The 17,977-nt window shown below is 37.9% G+C and overlaps 1 protein-coding gene across 6 annotated transcripts in view; it reads left to right on the forward strand.

Moving 5' to 3' along the window:
• The window catches only part of ATF6 (activating transcription factor 6), a 197,507-nt gene that overhangs the window by 64,510 nt on the left and 115,020 nt on the right, over positions 1-17,977 (forward strand). For all 6 annotated transcript variants that reach the window (XR_013374340.1, XM_077887300.1, XM_077887299.1 and 3 more), the window contains 3 exons: positions 7,460-7,591; positions 14,016-14,129; positions 15,254-15,353. Coding sequence is in view for 5 of the 6 variants with exons in the window: in XM_077887300.1 (XP_077743426.1) it covers positions 7,460-7,591; positions 14,016-14,129; positions 15,254-15,353 (346 nt within the window). In the remaining variant the exon portion in view is untranslated. The remainder of the gene's footprint in view (positions 1-7,459; positions 7,592-14,015; positions 14,130-15,253; positions 15,354-17,977) is intronic.

Consider the following 17,977-nt stretch of genomic DNA (forward strand, 5'->3'; position numbering starts at 1 on the left):
GATATGTGGAAGATATGTGGGGAAGAGCATTCCTGGCACAGGGAATAGCCAATGCGGAGGCCCTAGGGTGGAGGTATGTCTTGCATGTTCAAGGATAAGCAAAGAGGTCAGGGTGGCTGAATTGAAGTGAGCAAGGTGGGGAGTAGTAGGTGATGATGCCAGAGAGGTAAGATGGAGAGAGGGGTCAAGTTTTGTGAGGCTTTGGTCATTTTCAGCTTTGGGGCTTTTACCACAGTAGAAATGGAGAGCTGTCTGAAGGTTTGGACAGAGAAGTGACATAATAATCTGACCCAGATTTTAAAGCAGTTCAAAGAAGCCTGGCAGGCAGAAAGACAAGCTGTGCCACTAACTGCTTTGTGTCATCCTTGGGACACATAGCACTTTTTGATTTATAAAAAAACATGTTCACATCTCTCCTCTCCTTTCACTTGAATCTTTGGAATATTGTGAAATATTTGTTATTTTTTCTATTTTACACACGAGGAATTGGAAGGTCAGAGAGGGTAACCAACTATTCCAAGGCTCCTCAAGTGGGGAGTCAGTCTCAGAGCCACACCTTGAACCCAGATCTCTTGACTCCAAATTTTGTGCTTTTCCCACCATCCCACATTAAAACTGGAAGAACTCCATGCTCTTTTCAGCTTCAAGTGATTTCAAGTTTGGTGGGTGGTTCTCAGATCAACAGAGCAGTAGCAGCATGTGGGTTTCTTTGGGAGATGAAAACCAATTTGATTCTTACCTTCTGAGACAGCTTGAATTTAAAATTGTTTTACTTGTACCATAAGAAAGCAGGTTTGCAAAGGGTAGAATAGATTTGGAAATGTTCTTTTTTAAAAAAATTCAGCTACTTGGTATGAAAATTGGTTATCTGAAATCATTTCTTAATAATTAAGTGGCATCACAGATAATCAAACAGTTGCTGGCTTTTAGAATTTTGTAAATGAAAAAGTAAAGTAACAATTCTTATACTTTTTTAAGACTTTTGGGGAAATTGAAATTGTGTTTTTATCAATCCATGCTTTCAGGCCTGTTGGCCCATGACATGTGTAAGGTTTACTGGTGTAATGATTATTATTATTATTATTTTTTGGCGTAATGTTTATTTTATGGCTTAAAACGCTTGTAATTCTTGTGGAGTAACATAGTTCTGATCATAGAGATGTGGGGACTTTTGTTTTCTTAATATTTATTAGTGTATTTAAAAATACAGAATAGAACCTAATTTAAGCTAATCATGAAAAGTTTGATTAGATTGTTTCATTAATGTTGTGAACTATAAACAGTCATTGCCTTTATTACACTACCCTTCCTGTGACTCTGAGCCATCTCTTTGTATTAATTAGAAATTCAGTTTTTCCAGAATTAACAAAAAGGATCATTGAATGATGCTAAAATACTCATGCCAAGAATCTAAAAGTTCACATGAACAATTTTCTTCTATTCTTTTGTACATTTGGCTACTGTCAGATTCCTTGTTAATATTCATGGTGTCACAATTGTACCTAAGACAGTCTTGAATTTTGGCAGTGAAATAAAGTTCCTCTTTCATGTCTTTCAAATATTAATGAAAAACAAGGGAAATAGAATTCTGCAGTTATTCTGATGGTTTAAAATTAGTTTCTGTGGGTCATTTCATAGGGTTCAAGCATTTATAGTTTTTTTTTTTTTTGAGCTGAATTGTACAGTTGGCTTGTCTGTAATTTAGCTTAAGGGAAATTTCATTTTAAGACTTAAAAAAAAAATCTACAAGGAATGGGCAACCAAATGACAACCACCACCAAGAAAAAAGTAAGTGAAAAAACTTTAGGAGATTCTTTACAAAATTTCTTATTATGTTACCTTTTCAAAATACATTCTGGGCAAGTGGGTAGACAGAGACTAACAAACGGTAGAAGTTACTAGAATACTAAGGTTAAATTGTCATTACACTGTGGTAAGCATTACTTATGTGGGCAGCAGTGAAAAATAGTGATCACTTAGGAGCCAAGCCAGTCAACATCAAAAGTGATTTCCAGCAAGTGTAGCTGCTGAATGACTGTGGTGCAGATCACCTACAGATGGAATCAACTAAAGTGATAAACTCAAGACATTTGTTTGGAACAGCCATAAATTGTGAATTGAAATGCCTGTCTTCATCGTAGTACAAACAGCTTACCAAAAGAACAATGGTCAGTAGAAAGGCTCTTTTAAACACATCGAAGTATTAATAATGCTGAACTAATTTACTTTATAAATCATTCATAAACCAGACAGATGTCCACTTTTGATTATACCCTTCCACATACCTCCTGTCTGATCCCCCAGCCTTTTCCCCAGTCTGTCCACTTCTGTTGGAATCATTGTGAAAAATGTGTAACTTTAAGGGAATGAGATAGGAAAGATGTGAAAGACAAGATTATTTAAAGTGGTGGTTTTCAAACATTTGAGTGTGTCAGTCACTTAGACATCTAGTTGAAACATAGAGTTGTCGGACACCATTCCCAGACTTTCTGAGTGAGTAGGAGTGGGGTGGGGCCTGAGAATTTGCATTTCTAACATGCTGCTGCTTCAGGTACCAGACCTTTGAGAATCACCGTTAGAGGAAGGTGCTTTCTGATCCAGAAAAACTAATCAACTGTGTTAATTGCTACTTGACAGTAGGATTCAAAGAAACACAAATGAAATTACTTCTAGAAGCCATAGCAGCACTTTGGCAGTTAATTGTGAGAGTAATCAAGGGATACTCCTTTTTATTTTTATTTATTTTAAAGATTTTATGTATTTATTCATGAGAGACAGAGAGAGAGGCAGAGACACAGGCAGAGGCAGAGGGAGAAGCAGGCTCCATGCAAGGAGCCCGATGTGGGACTCGATCCTGGATCCCAGAATCACGCCCTGAGCTGAAGGTAGATGCTCAACTGCTGAGCCACTGAGGCATCCCGGGATACTCCTTTTTAAAGGCTTATACTCCCTGGCCAGGACATAGGAAAGCAGGGCAACTGTTCTAGTAATCCTCTGTTTTTGAAATAGTCTAGGTAACTAGGAGATCATTGTAATACCAATTTTTAAAAGAAAGAAGGTAGATTCCATTAGGTCAGGGAATTTAACAATCATAGGGAAGATTCTGATACAGAAAGGGATATGATAGAGGTGCCTGGTTGGCTCAGTCAGTAGAGCAATGTGACCCTTGATCTTGGAGTTATAAGCTTGAGCCCCACATTGAATGTAGAGATTATTTTAAAATAAAATTTTTAGAAAGAGGGAGGGAAAGAGAGAGAGAGAAATAGAGAAAGAGAGAGGAAGGGAGGGAGGGATATGTTATCTGAAAGCCAAAATTAAAACAAGAACAAAACATGGTAGGTTTGTTTTTGTGCCTTGAATAAATTGCTAGACTAAGTAAGTGATACTGTGGCAGGCAAGGCCATCTATGATCTACCTTGCGTTACCATTCTGGTCCCCTTTCTTTACTCCTCTCTCTGAGATGATCTCCTCCTCACTGTGTCCACCCACATACCCTCTCCTGCTTTACTTGCAGTTCTCTGAGCAAAACATGCTCTCTTATACCTGAGCGCATTTTTCATATTCTGTTCCATCTGTATGGAATGCCTTTCCTCACTTTCTCTTCCTTTTCCACCTGTTTATTTACTGCTTTTCATTTAAGATTGTGAGATTAGATGCCTTAGCTGTATGCTTCCATAGCATTCAGCATTAACCTTTATTATGACATTAATCACTCTATTATCTTTTATCTGTATAACAACACCCTCACATACATATGCACTATAATTTGATTTTTACCTTTTTAAAAATCTTGAAAATGCTTTTTATTTTTTTAATTTAGTTATTTTTTCAGAGGGAAGGAGGGGCGGGGGCAGAGGGAGAGCGAGTCACAGAATCCCAGGAAGGTTTCATGTCCAGCATTGAGCCAGAAGCAGGGCTTGATCCTATAGTCTTGACATCGTGACCTGAGTTAGAATTAAGAGTTGGACCCTCAACTGATTGGGCCACCCAGGCACCCCTATTTTTTTTTTTTTTTTTTATCTTCCAGTCTTTACCATTGTATATGGTTCCTGGAACATAATAGATATTTAATGAGTGTTGAATAAATAATTAGTCATTCTGAGGAATGTTGTCAACATCATGGAGTTCCAGTCTTAGGTCCAAACCTTGCTTCTTTAATTACTTAGAGCATGACTTTGTGCAGATTGTTTATATTCTTTGAGCCTCAACTTATACGGTCTTCATTTCCTAATAAATAGTAGGTGTGCAAAAAATGGCAGCTACTGTTGTACTGTATTTGCATCTTAGAACATTTAACAGTCTTGCAATATCTGTATGGTTAAGATGGGAAATTTTGGACTATGTGATACAATTAATTCAGAAGTGGTGAAACTTATATTTTTATAAGGCTGTCTTTAGGGGCATGCTCCATAGCTCAATTTCTTTGTTCTGTGCTTTTTAGTATTTAAATAACGGCTCAGTTGAGGATGTTGATGGCATGCTGATCCTTGCTTAGAAGGAAAATTTCTTTTTTTTTTTATTTTTATTTTTTATTTTTTATTTATTTATTATTTATGATAGTCACAGAGAGAGAGAGAGAGAGGCAGAGACATAGGCAGAGGGAGAAGCAGGCTCCATGCACCGGGAGCCCGATGTGGGATTCGATCCTGGGTCTCCAGGATCGCGCCCTGGGCCAAAGGCAGGCGCCAAACCGCTGCGCCACCCAGGGATCCCAGAAGGAAAATTTCTTTTGCTAATTAGGATCCTAGAACTTCTTGACTGGGTAGTAGACAAAGTGATATTTAAAAAAAAATTGATGTAAATTATTTAACTGGGATCAAAACCTCAATTATGTAAATTTAGAATTGAAAATGGGAGAGGAAGGGAAAAGAAAATAATCGTTCAAAATCTGTGTGTGAGGAAGATTGGGATTTTGATTAAAGCAGGCTCAATATAAATAACGTATGGTGTAACTGTCAACAAAGCCTGGGTGATATTAGACTGTATCAGAGGAAGAATAGTATCTAGAATGTGGGAATGAATTAATCTGTTCCATCCTGGCTCGTCATAGCACCTGAGAAGTGCTGTAGTCAGTTTTGGACACCACTTCTGAGAGGCATATTGATAGGAGAGAGGCCAAACATACTGAAGGGACCTGAGACTATGCTTCAAAAAAGAACATGTGGAAAAAACCATAGTTTTGAGAAAGAAAGTGTGCATGGGGGGTAGGGGTGGTATATTTAGATGTCTTTGGATATTGGAAGGAGGCTTGCTTGGGCTTCTTCTGAATAGCCACAGAGCCCAGAACTAGAACCAAAGGGTAGAATTTACAAAAAAGCACATTTCTAGTTAAAATAAAGGGAAACGCTTTTCACAGTCAAGGTGGTGGAAGCCCTCGTAGTCACTGGAGGGGTGGAGGGAGTACTTGTATGAACAGGGATGTTATTTCGCGGATGTGTCACTAATATAGTGGAGGTGTTGAATTAACCAAGATCCTGTAAACAGAGGAGAAAGTTCTTAACTTTGTTTTGTTTATAACATATATTGTGTGTGTGTGTGTGTTGTTTTTTTTTTTTTTTTTAAGATTTTATTTATTCATGAAAGACACAGAGAGAGAGAGAGGCAGAGACACAGGCAGAGGGAGAAGCAGGCTCCATGCAGGGAGCCCGACATGGGACTCAATCCCGGGTCTCCAGGATCACGCCCTGGTCTGAAGGTGGCGCTAAACATCTGAGCCACCCGGGCTGCCCTATAGCTTACGTTCTTAAGTAGAATGTTTGGCACCACACTCTGAAAGATTTAAAAGTAAAATCTTTTTCAAAGAAGTAAGTTGCAAAAATTCTGCAGTTATCATCACACTCTGTCTTACCTACAAAGTTATTATCTACTACTTCTCTCCTATTTTCTAAAAAATGTACCAAGCTGAGTTTTCCTAAGTTTGGTTAGAGACTCTACCAAGGCCTTTTCCCTTTTCTGGGGCAAGGTTCATGTTGTTTGTGACCAGTCAGATAAACATTGTATCTGAAAAATAGAATGGTACAGAATGTATCCTCAGTTGTAGCAAAATTAAATGTCCCACAAGGCTGGTAATTTGGTGGGACACCTTTGAAACATTTACAGCAGGTCTTAGGTGCTACAGCATACTGTATGAAGACAACCGGGTAGCGATTCTGGGGTGGGGTGGGGGGAAGAACCTAGGAGAATAGGAAATAAACTAAGAGATCAGAAGAAGACTCTAGGGAGAGGTACTTGCTACTTGGTTTCCCTAGCACTTCTTTCCCCAGACTTGGAGGCAAACTGCCCTGCTCTGAGAAACTCCTTTTCTTTTAGAACCACAGGGCCCTTAATTGTGACCCGCTTTCATCAGCCTTTCTTCCCTCTACCTCTTCATCCCTCTCAGTAGAATCTGGCATCATTTTTGTGTTTCCCTAAGGAAATTACCTTTGTGTTTAATTTCAAGAAGATTAGAATAAGTGTAAATTGTGTGCGTGGCATTATAAAATAAAGTGTACACACAAAATATCTTATTGGTGAGCCAAATCTCCAAGCCCATGATTAGCTAGTTAAAAGTGTTAAATAACTCTTGCAGTATTTACTATTTATATGTGTGTGTGTGTGTGTGTGTGTATCTGTTTGCTAGCTGCAAATACTTAATGCCCACCATGAGGACACACACTGACAAATGAAGGTATGGGGGGAAGATGGGAAGAAAAAAGGAAATAGGAAATTTTTATATGTAAATAAAAATAGAAGTATTTTTTAAAATAATTTTTTGTGGGGTGCCTGAGTGGCTCAGTCGGTTAAGCATCCAACTTGGTTTCAGCTCAGGTCATGATTTCAGGGTCATGATATTGAGCCCCCATGTTGGGTTCTGCATTCTGTGGGGAGCCTGCTTAAGATTTTCTCTCTTCCTCTTCCCCTTTCCCCCACTTGTGTGTGTGCTCACTCTCTTTTTCTTTCTAAAATAAATAGATAAATCTTTGAAAAAAAATTTTTTTGTTACCTGTATTTGATCACCTGCCTGCTGGGATTTGGCTGTTCATAAGGAGAAAAGTTCCAATTTCATCTGAAGTGTTCTCTTGTTGAAAATATCAGTTTACAGCATCCAGGAGGACTTTATATTTCAGATATTATCTGAATTTAAAATTTGTTTATGTGTATGTTTTACTTATTTATACTTTATATACATATGTAATTATAGAGTTTTTAAAGCATATAGAATACTGATACTGTTTAAGCAGTTTAAAAATGAGGTACTTTTAGACTAATGAAAACTATTCTCAAAATTGTTCTTTATATGTACAGGATGCCAGGTGAGGGATTTGACCAGAGCAATGTGCTGTTTTGTCTTCTGTGCCTACCCTTCATGCTGTATGCATGAACCTAGGAAGGAATTTGAGATTGCTTTAGAGCTAATGCAGCTTGCATATATGTGACATATTTTTATTTCAATTATTGTTCCACTTTTTAAAATTTTCAGCATGTTGGAACAGGATTCCAGGAGAAAGAATCCTAGTGTGAACCCTGCAAATCAAAGGAGACATCTTCTAGAATTTTCTGCTAAAGAGGTGGAAGACACATCAGATGGTATCATCCAGAAAAACAGCTACAGGTTAGAAGATGGCATGTCTCTGTCTATTAAAATGATTTAATGAAACTGCCACAGGGCATTAGTAGTATAATTTGACACCTAAATTGTTTATGCACAGTTTTAATATGTCAAACAAACAAGTTATGGAGGCCCTTAATACATTTTACTGTTAAGATCAGTTGTAAGAATAAATTTACTCTTTAAAACCTTTCCCAATTTTGGAATTCTTACAGAGGTGTGACCTTAAAATCTCCAGTTGTGTACTAATAGGAGGCACATACAGTGTACACACAGTGTATTATACATAATGTTTTTTAATAGTTTTTTATCTATCATACGGTTACACGTATAGTGTACGTAACAGTATTCATCCTGTGATGAATATGAACTGGTGGAATGATATGGGTGAACCTGTGTGCAGTCCTTTGATCTAATTGTTTATATTTACTTATTGTGATCTTTGTTGGATCTCCCTCCCTTGTTATAGTTTATCATTGTCTTAATAAATTTCTTGCCAGTATAGCTTGCCAGTAGTAAAAGACTTAAAACTTAATGAAAAGACAAGATCTATATTATGTAAACTAGAAGAAGGTTATAATGGACATTTTCAGAGCTGTATTCTTTTTTTTTTTTAAATATTTTATTTATTCATGAGAGACAGAGAGAGAGAGAGAGGCAGACACACAGGCAGAGAGAGAAACAGACTCTCTGTGGTGAGCTTGATGTGGGACTTGATCCCGGGAACCCGGGATCACACCCTGAGCCAAAGGCAGACGCTCAACCACTGAGCCACCCGGGCGTCCCAAGCTGTATACTTTTTGATAAACATTTTCCTCTGTTATTTGGAATTTTTATTAGAGCCAAGTGAAGCGAAGTCCTTAAGTAACAAAGCAAAGGGAGGTCACGGTGTGGCAATGATTGCACAATATAATGCTTGAGAATCATTAAAGATTTGTTTACTTATAACTCTCTAAGGTCCTACAGTCCAAGAGCCATAGGGGAATCATTTTTTTTAAATTTTTACTGTGACAGCCATATTACTGAATAAAATTATTACCATAGTCCTGTGGGCTTGTGTCCTTTTAACCTTCCTCGAAAAAAATGCTAGTTTTCATTTTTTTGGGAATCTGCAGTGTGTAGAGTACTATGTTAAGCGTGGTGGAGAATCCAAAGAATTCTATGGCAGTAAGTGTAATGCAGCATACAATGTGATGGATGCTATAATATTGGAAAATATTATATAGCATTTCTTGGTTTTCTTTAACATGCCAAATTTAGCCATACTTCTGAAATAGTGATCTTAGTGCTCACTTAACATTGAATATTGCTGGAGTTTAATAGTATCTTTCATTTTACTAAATGGTTTGTCCAAGATTGCCCTACATGTTCTACATGTAATTTTGAGTTCTGTTGTCCACATGAGATCCACCAAAACTTAGATTTTAAATTTTAAAAGTCTTTGGATTTATGAGATTTGAGAATGTGCACTTTAGGTGCGTATTGCTGTTGTTAAAAAGTTGAACAAGTTATTGATTAAATACTTGAGATTATAGTTCAGATAGCCTTTACAAGAATATTATTTTGAACTAAATAAATACAAGCCTTCATCTCTTTGTCTGTGGTAGATAAGGTGGAAAGCATAGTGCTCTGATCATCCTAGTTCAACCTAGATGTTTGATGACCCTCAGACTGTAATTTATCAGCTTTCACAGTAATATTGAAATGCAGGCCATTTGCTCTTCCCCACCCCACAGTCACCATTGCCTATGCTGGGTTACTGGTCTTGGTAAATATGGAAAAGATTATAGATTCTTGGCTACATGCAAATCTCTTGAAATATCTAAGGTTATTATTAAGCAGCTTGGGAGATTCAAGTAGGTATCAGTTCATCAATTTTATATTCTTACTTTTATCATCGTAAATTCTGAATAAAAGATACCAGAAATGTTTGTGCAACATTTGAAAGCAACAAATGCAATTAAAAAAAATTTTTACTTATTTATTCATGAGAGACACACAGAGAGAGGGAGAGACACAGGCAGAGGGAGAAGCAGGACCCTGGGACTCGATCCCAGGACCCTGGGATCATGACATGAGCTGAAGGTAGAGGCTCAACCACTGAGCCACCCAGGTGCCCCTACAAGTGTGTTTTGAACTGATTTTTAGATAGTTTATTTATATACAGCCATGATACTTTATTTATTTTTTAATGCACTTTTTATTGTGTTTCATTTTTTAGGAGAATTATAAGAACTGGTTCAAATAAAAAAGGAGTAGATTATAATCCCATAATATATAATATTGCATTCTCCTAGCATTTAGAAATTAACTGCATATGTGTTTTCAGTTTCAGAAATGCGTGGTTTATAATAAGATGCCATATAATTTGTCAACCAAACTGGGACAGTTTTTAAAGAATGAAAGGTAGTGCTGAGTAATAATTACATCAGGACATCAGGCATAGCTAGATCCAGGACTTAGATAAATGAGAAGGGATGGTACATAGAAGGCATCATCCAGAACCTGCCTTTATTCCAGGAACTCTCATTAAGTCTGCCCCCCAGCACTGTCCTTTACTTAAGTGATTTGTTTGCTGAAATGGTATCTTTATCGATATGAAATAGTTTGCAAGCAGCCTAGAACTCTGACCATCTCAGGAATAGTGTGGATCTGATTGTCTCCAGATGCATGTTGGCTTAGATTCTTTCTTTTCTTTTCCCTTCAGCTCTAACCGGTTCCTTTTCTGGTATTTCTCCTATCAGATTCTTTCTTTTTTCTTTTTCCTTTCCTTTTTCCTTTCTTTCCTTTCCTCTTCTTAGAGTATTTTTGGCTGATAGAACAAAGCCAGTTCACACAGATGCATAGAAGTCATTATACTAGGGTTTATTACATGGAAATGAAATTATATATCAAAAATATATCCTCAAAAGTAATTTTAGACTTCTCTGATGGATAGTAGCATTCATATTTTTTTAAGTATGAAGACCTGATTTTTTAAACTAAGGCAAATGTGACAGGTTTTTGTTCTTTTTTTTTTTTTTTTTAAGTATAGCAAACAGCCTCCTCTTGTAGGCATTTAGAATTTACCCAGTACAATGAAGTTTTTTTTCCTTCTCCCTCAACACTTAATTTTAGGGTGATATGTGTGCAGTTACTACCTGTGTACCACCATCTCTATGTTATTCTAAACAATGTAACTCTCAGAGGCAGAGGTGAGGACATGGAAGATGTTCTGGTGCAACTTGCAGGGAAGAATCATATGTATGCCCTCAGCTGTTGTTTTTTCTATTGTATGTGGCATCCATAGAAGTCTGTAACTTTTTTCTTGAAGTTAGTTTTCCAGTCTACCAAAATTATTTTTCTCAGGGAGGCCAGTTATTTCAGTGTTGCCAAATTCAGTGGAAACTTCTGTCTTCATCTTGATCTTTTCCTCTGGCGCTGTGTGGATTCCTCCTTCCTTAAACATTCTCCTTTGTGTTGCTACATTTTTCAGTTTCGCTTTTTCCATGGGCCTCGTTTTCAGTCTTCTCTCTGGCCTCCTCCTTTATTTAAATCTCATCCTCTGGAACTGTGGACTTTCTGGTTTTCTTTCTGCTTATGTGACTCATCCATAATTTAGCACACACTCCATATCTCCATATCCTGACAACTCCCAACTTTCTCATCCAGACTTCTCTCCTGAGTCTCTAGACTGCTCTTCCCAATAGTTTCCTTGATCTCTCTCTCTTTTTTAACATTTCAAACTTAGCACATGCAGAGCAGAACTCTGTGTTCATCCTTTAGCTGCTTCTCAGCAACAGTCTTCCTCATTCTCTATTGTTTAAGCCAGAAGCCCTGATTCCTCCCTTTTAACAAGTGTGGTTGATACTCTTTCCAAAAAGTATCTTGCATTGGTTCACTGCTCTCCCATCTTCACTGCCAGCACCTTGGTCCTATTTTCAGCTCTTGCCTGGATTATAGCTCTCTCCAGACTGGTCTCCCAGCTTCCCCTGTAGCCTCTATCGAATCCAGTTTTGGTACAATGGCAGGGTGCAGGCATACACTGAAATACATCACTTCTCTCAATAACCTTCTGTGAGCTTTTCATTACATTTACATTTAGTGATGCCTTATCATAATCTGGTCTCTTTCTTTTTTATTTATTTATTTTGTTAAAGATTTTATTTATTTATTCATGAAAGACACAGAGAAAGAGGCAGAGACACAGGCAGAGGGAGAAGCAGGCTCCCTGCAGGGACTCGATCCCAGGACTCTAGGATCACACCCTGAACTAAGGCAGACGCCCAACCACTGAGCCACCCAGATGACCCTGGTCTCTTTCTTTTTTAAAAGATATTATTTATTTATTTGAGAGAGAGAGGGCGAGTGTGAGGGGCAGAGGCAGAGGGAGAAGCAGACTCCCCACTGAGCAGGGAGCCTGACGTGGGGCTCGATCCCAGGACCCTGGGGTCATGACCTGAGCTGAAGGCAGACGCTTAACCTACTGAGCCACCCAGGCGCCCCCTGATCTCTCTCTCTCTCTTTCTTTCTTTCTTTCTTTCTTTCTTTCTTTCTTTCTTTCTTTCTTTCTTTCTTCTTTCTTTCTTTCTCTCTCTCTCTCTCTCTCTCTCTCTTTCTTCTATCTTTCTTTCAAGGTTTTTTATTTATTTGTTAATGAGAGACACAAAGAGAGAGAGACAGAGATGCAGGCAGAGGGAGAAGCAGGCTCTATGCAGGGAGCCCAACGTGGGACTCGATCCCAGGTCCCCGGGATCACACCCTGGGCTGAAGGTGGCACTAAACCACTGAGCCACCCGGGCTGCTCTTTCTAACCTCGCCTTTGTGCCTCCCTCACTTGCTCACTATTCTGCAGCTTGTGTGTGGTCTTTAAATAGGTGGAAGCCACTGTCTCCCTACCTGCGTCTGTCTTAGAACACTCTTTCCCCAGTTTCTGTAGTACTGGTTTCTCATCCTTTGCCTTGACTTAAATACCATCTCCTCAGAACTATTTCATCTAAAGTAGGTACTGTATTGGTTTTCTATTTCTAGTTAGACTCTTTCTTTTTTTTTTTTTTTTTAAGATTTTATTTATTTATTCATGATAGACATAGAGAGAGAGAGAGAGAGAGGCAGAGACACAGGCAGAGGGAGAAGCAGGCTCCATGCCGGGAGCCCGACCTGGGACTTGATTCCGGGACCCCAGGATTGCGCTCTGGGCCAAAGGCTGGTGCTAAACTGCCGAGCCACCCAGGGATCCCGTAGACTCTTTCTTAATTTGGATTTATGTGTTTGTTTGTCCATCATTCCCCTTGTATTTCACCCATCTTTCCCTTTAAGGTCTTTGAGGACAGAGACTTCATTTTTCTTGCTCCCTGTCAGATTTCTAGCACAGTATCTAAACATAACTGGTATTCAGTAAATATTGGTTGAATGTATTAATGAAAACTGTGAGGCTAGTCATACCTAATTTTGTGTTTACATTTTTTTCTTTTTGAGTTTTAACTAAATGTCTAGTTTTCTAAATCTAGAGCATTGATTATAAAGAAATTCAAGACAGGGATCCCTGTGCATGGAGCCTGCTTCTCCCTCTGCCTGTGTCTCTGCCTCTCTCTCTCTCTCTCTCTCTCTCTGTGACTATTATAAATAAATAAAAAAAAATTAAAAAAAAATTCAAGACAGATATAATATTTTTTATTGAGAAAGCTTGAAATAGTAGACTGAAGAGAATAAATAGCAATAGTGCCTCCAGCTCAACTTCTGATTTTCAGCTTTGGCTTTGCTCCCTCTGTAACACCATGGATATGGATTCAGTGTGACAGCTAGGAAAGTGTATTTTTTTTGAAGCTTATGGAGTAAATGGTTAATATTACTTGGGTGTTTTATTAGTGACTCGAATTCTTCCATGATTCTAAAATTTATATTCAACTTTTCAACACTTTTCACTTCTTTCCCACCAGATGTTTTATGCTTCACCTTACCCCTGCCACACACAGTTTTAAGGAAGCTTCAATTTTGTTATCACAGAATTGTGAATGACAACAAAACTTTGGTCCTATTCATATAATACCGTCTTTCCTGTCAGTCAATGGGTCGTACCCTCAACCCCCCCCCCCCATTACTGTGTCACCTCTGTTGCAGCAGCACCATGTATGCCTTGAGCTCATTGAAGACGCAGACCATGTGTTGTTATTATTTCCTTAGCTTTTGGTACATAGTAATTGCTCAATTAATGGTGGCTGGATAAGTGTGAATTACCATGGCAATCTGCAGAAAATTGGAAAGGGGCATTTATGCTACATGGTCTATACTTCCTGCTTTTTTTATTGCATTTGTTTCTATCTTGTAGTATATCCTATTTACTATATTTTTTATTTCCATAAAAAGTTAATACTACTAATGATTTTCTTATAGCAAACTACTTAGGAATTTAAGACACAAAGGGATGTATTTTGTACATGTTTTTCAGATATGATCATTCTGTTTCAAATGACAAGGCCTTAATGGTGCTAAGTGAAGAACCACTACTCTATATTGCTCCACCTCCTTGTCAGCCCCTCATTAATACCACAGAATCCCTCAGGTGAGTGTTGTAGATTGTTAGAGAAATATCTGCATGGGTTAGCACCTAGAAAACTATTTGTTCAGATTAGTTAAGTGGCAGAGAGAAGCTCTGAATATTTGTTGGATGCCCATAGGCATATCATCAGTTGTCCAGTTTCCCCACCAGCCTGATAAACAAGGTGATGGGTCTATTTCATATGATAGTATTGGGGTTGCATGCTTAAATATATGCTTTATTTGAAAACTACAGAATGATTTTTTTTTTTCAGAATGATATTAATATAAAAATTTGGGTTATTAGACTTGAAAGTGGTAGGTAACATTCATAGTAGAAGAAGGTGCCTTTTTCTTCAAGTTAGGAAGGTAACAATTTGAAGAGAAATGATTCTGGAGATATTTTCCCGTTTGAGCATGCTTTACCTTTCCTTATTTACTTTTCCCTTGGGAAATTTCCTGTGATTTTGGGTTCTGTCCTTGAATCTCAAAAATTGCTTCAGTTTTTTAAAGTAATAATCAACTATAATTAAGTAATAACAGTCTAACATCTTCACAACTGCTGTAAAAAGTAAGCACCATATATGGAACTTACATTTGAACTAGTGCTTTTCCTTATTTGCAGTGTTGGGAATTTTGGGTTATAGTGCATTGAAATTTGTTCCTCCCCGCAGCCCCCACCCCGAGCAGTTGAGTTTATTCTTTTCCTTCTCCCAGAAGAGCATGATTTTCAAAGGCTTTAATGCATCCATTTGCTGGTAGGTTTCTATAACTTATTAAATGCTCTTTAGCATCTCCAGTGTTGGTGTGTATATAGCCCAAGAGCAGAAATAGGAGATACTTTTTTTGTGAGAAAAACAAAACCAAACAAAAACAACTTTGTGTTCAGTATTTATATTTGGAAGCTATTTTAGCATGGGTTTAAAAATTTTTTTGAACTCATGATTGAGGGAGGCTACTGTATGAAAATGCACGTTGTATTAAAAATAACATTATTGTCTTAGCTTTTTCAGATTGAAAAGGACTATTAAATCATCAGGCACTAGGGTTGCTATTTGGAACCTATAGAATAGGATTAAATTGATTTTTAACCAAAGGTGAGACATTTATTTCTATGAAGTATGTTTAATTAACTAAGCTGTTTTATAGGTTAAATCATGAACTTCGAGGATGGGTTCATAGACATGAAGTGGAAAGGACCAAGTCAAGAAGAATGACGAATAATCAGCAGAAAACCAGAATTCTTCAGGTTTGTTTCTTTTGTCTTTGAACAATGGTTGGCATATTTGTTGGACATCTTCCCTCAGATGAATTACTTTATTCCCTGAAAAATTTGGAAAACTTGAACTTAGTCACTTCCCACTGCTATCTCCTGCTTCAGATGCAGCTGTCCATGCCACTGAAGTCCTCCTCCCGCGTTTTATAGCACCAATAGTTCTTGCTCGGGCATGGTGCTCTTTCCTGCTCTCTCCCTCAAAGTTACTTTCAAGCCAGGGGCTCCCATGCATGGACATCTTTGTCAAGTGTTTTTGGCACAAGTGGTATGGTAGATGGTACTGTTTATCTTCTCTGTTCTTAGAGCTTTTCAGAAAGAGGGTGTTGAAACATAGGGCAGCTTAGAAGTGGAGGCACATCTTCATGGAGAGTATTTTTGAGCTTAGACATGAGGGACGACTGGCTACAGGTAAATGACAGTTCTTATTTAGAATCTATTTAATTGGACTTCCATCCTTTTTTTTTTTTTTAAGATTTCATTTTTAAGTAATCTCTATTCCCAAGTTGGGGCTCAGACTTAACAACCCTGAGATCAAGAGTCACATGGTCTACCTACTGAGCCAGCCAGTCTCCTCAGGTGGGCTTCCACTAGTTAGTGTTGTTTACCACAAAGCACCATTTGTAGTCATTCCATCATTCAACAGATACTCTTTATTCTGAAGCACTTAGACTAGCAACTGGCACATTCCAAGCTCCCAATAAACATTATCTATGGTAGTAACAATGAGTCAGGTATGGTTCTAGATCCTGGGGATTTGGTAGTGAGTATGATAAAATCCCTGCCTTCCTGGAACTTACATCCTGGTGGGAGAGATAAGCAATAAACAACTAAAGTGAAAGATAAATACTGTATGATCTCACTTATATGGGGAATCTATTAAAAAAATGAAAACAAAAACTGAACTCTTGATACAGAGAACAAATACTGAGACTGGTGGATAGGGGAGTGGGTGAAATAGGCAAAGAGAGTCGAAAGGTACAGATTTCTAGTTATAAGTAAGTTATAAGGTTATGATATACAACATGGTGACTAAAGTTAATAATACAGTATTTGTATATTTGGAACTTAGTGAGAGAGTCTATCTTTAAAGTTCTCATCACAAAGGAAAAAATTAAATAAATATTTAAATATACTCAAAATTAGAGATAAGTTCTCTAAAGAAAAAGTGGGGTTGGAGATTAGAGGTTAAATTGAGAGCTAAGTAGCTATTTTATTCTTATTTTTTAAATAATTTTTTAAAGTTTTTTTTTTATTTTATTTACTCATGAGAGATACAGAGATACTCATGATATTTTATTTACTCGCGAGAGGGAGAGAGAGAGAGAGAGAGAGAGAGAGAGAGGCAGAGACACAGGCAGAGGGAGAAGCAGGCTCCATGCAGGAAGCCCGACGTGGGACTCGATCTTAGGTCTCCGGGATCACGCCCTGGGCTGAAGGTGGCGCTAAACCTCTGCGCCACCGTGGCTGCCCCCTAAGTAGAGATGGCTTCTATAAAGAGACTTCATTTGAGTATTGTCAAGGTAATTCATGTTAGGTGTTGTAACAACTAGCCTTAAAATCTCAGTAGTTTAATGGAATACAAATTTGTTTCTCACCCACACGACATCTGATACAGCTCTCTAGGATGGCTTTCCTTCAGGCAGGTTCTTTCTAAGTTCTTTCTACTTTGTGGCCCAACAACATGAAATTCTTTGGTTCTAGCTTTGGATGTTGGGGAAGAAAGAACTTGGAAGATTGTGCACAATGTTGTAGGGATCCAGCCTGAACTTTAGCCAATGTTCAGTTCTCTCTTGCAGTAGATTAGGCAAATGTAATCTCCTCGTGTGCTCAGGAAGAAGAAAACGGTTTGGTGAGAACATTGCTTTTGCAATAACAAAAAATAAGGTGTGAACAGTCTAAAGATCCAAGGGAAGATCTGGAGAAAGAATTTCTGGAAAAAGGGAATAGCAAATATGAAGCTCTCAGGAGGAAACAGTCTGCATATTTGAGTAACATCAAGAAGTTGTATATGGCTGGACTGCAATGTCTAGGGATACAGTAGAGGAAGATGACATCAAAGAGGCAGTAGAACCTAATTCATATCAAACCTCATAGGCTAGGTGAGAACTTTGGATTTCATATTGAGAGATTTGAGCAGGGAAGTGATTTAATCTCATATTTTACCCTCCAAGATTTTCTCTTTCTTTTAGCAAATTGCCTATAATGTGACTAGGTGGGTTTTCTTTTTTTTCTTTTTTTTAATTTTAATTCAATTAATTAAAATATAGTGTATTACTAGTTTCAGAGGTAGAGGTCAGTGATGCATCAGTTTTTATAACACCCAGTGCTCATTCCATCATGTACCCTCCTTTGTGTCCATCACCCAGTTACCTTGGACCCTCACTCCTGCCCCTCCAGCAACCTTGTTTGCTATGGTTAAGAGTCTCTTATGGTTTGTCTCCCTTTCTGTTTTTTTCTTGGTTTATTTTTCCCTCTTTTCCCCTATGATCTTATTTTATTTCTTAAATTCCACATTTGAGTGAGACCATACAATTGTCTTTCTCTGAGTTATTTCACTTAGCATAATATACCCTCTAGTTCTATCCACGTCATTGCCA

This window comes from Canis aureus, chromosome 38, assembly GCF_053574225.1.
Source record: "Canis aureus isolate CA01 chromosome 38, VMU_Caureus_v.1.0, whole genome shotgun sequence".
Taxonomy (NCBI): domain Eukaryota; kingdom Metazoa; phylum Chordata; class Mammalia; order Carnivora; family Canidae; genus Canis; species Canis aureus.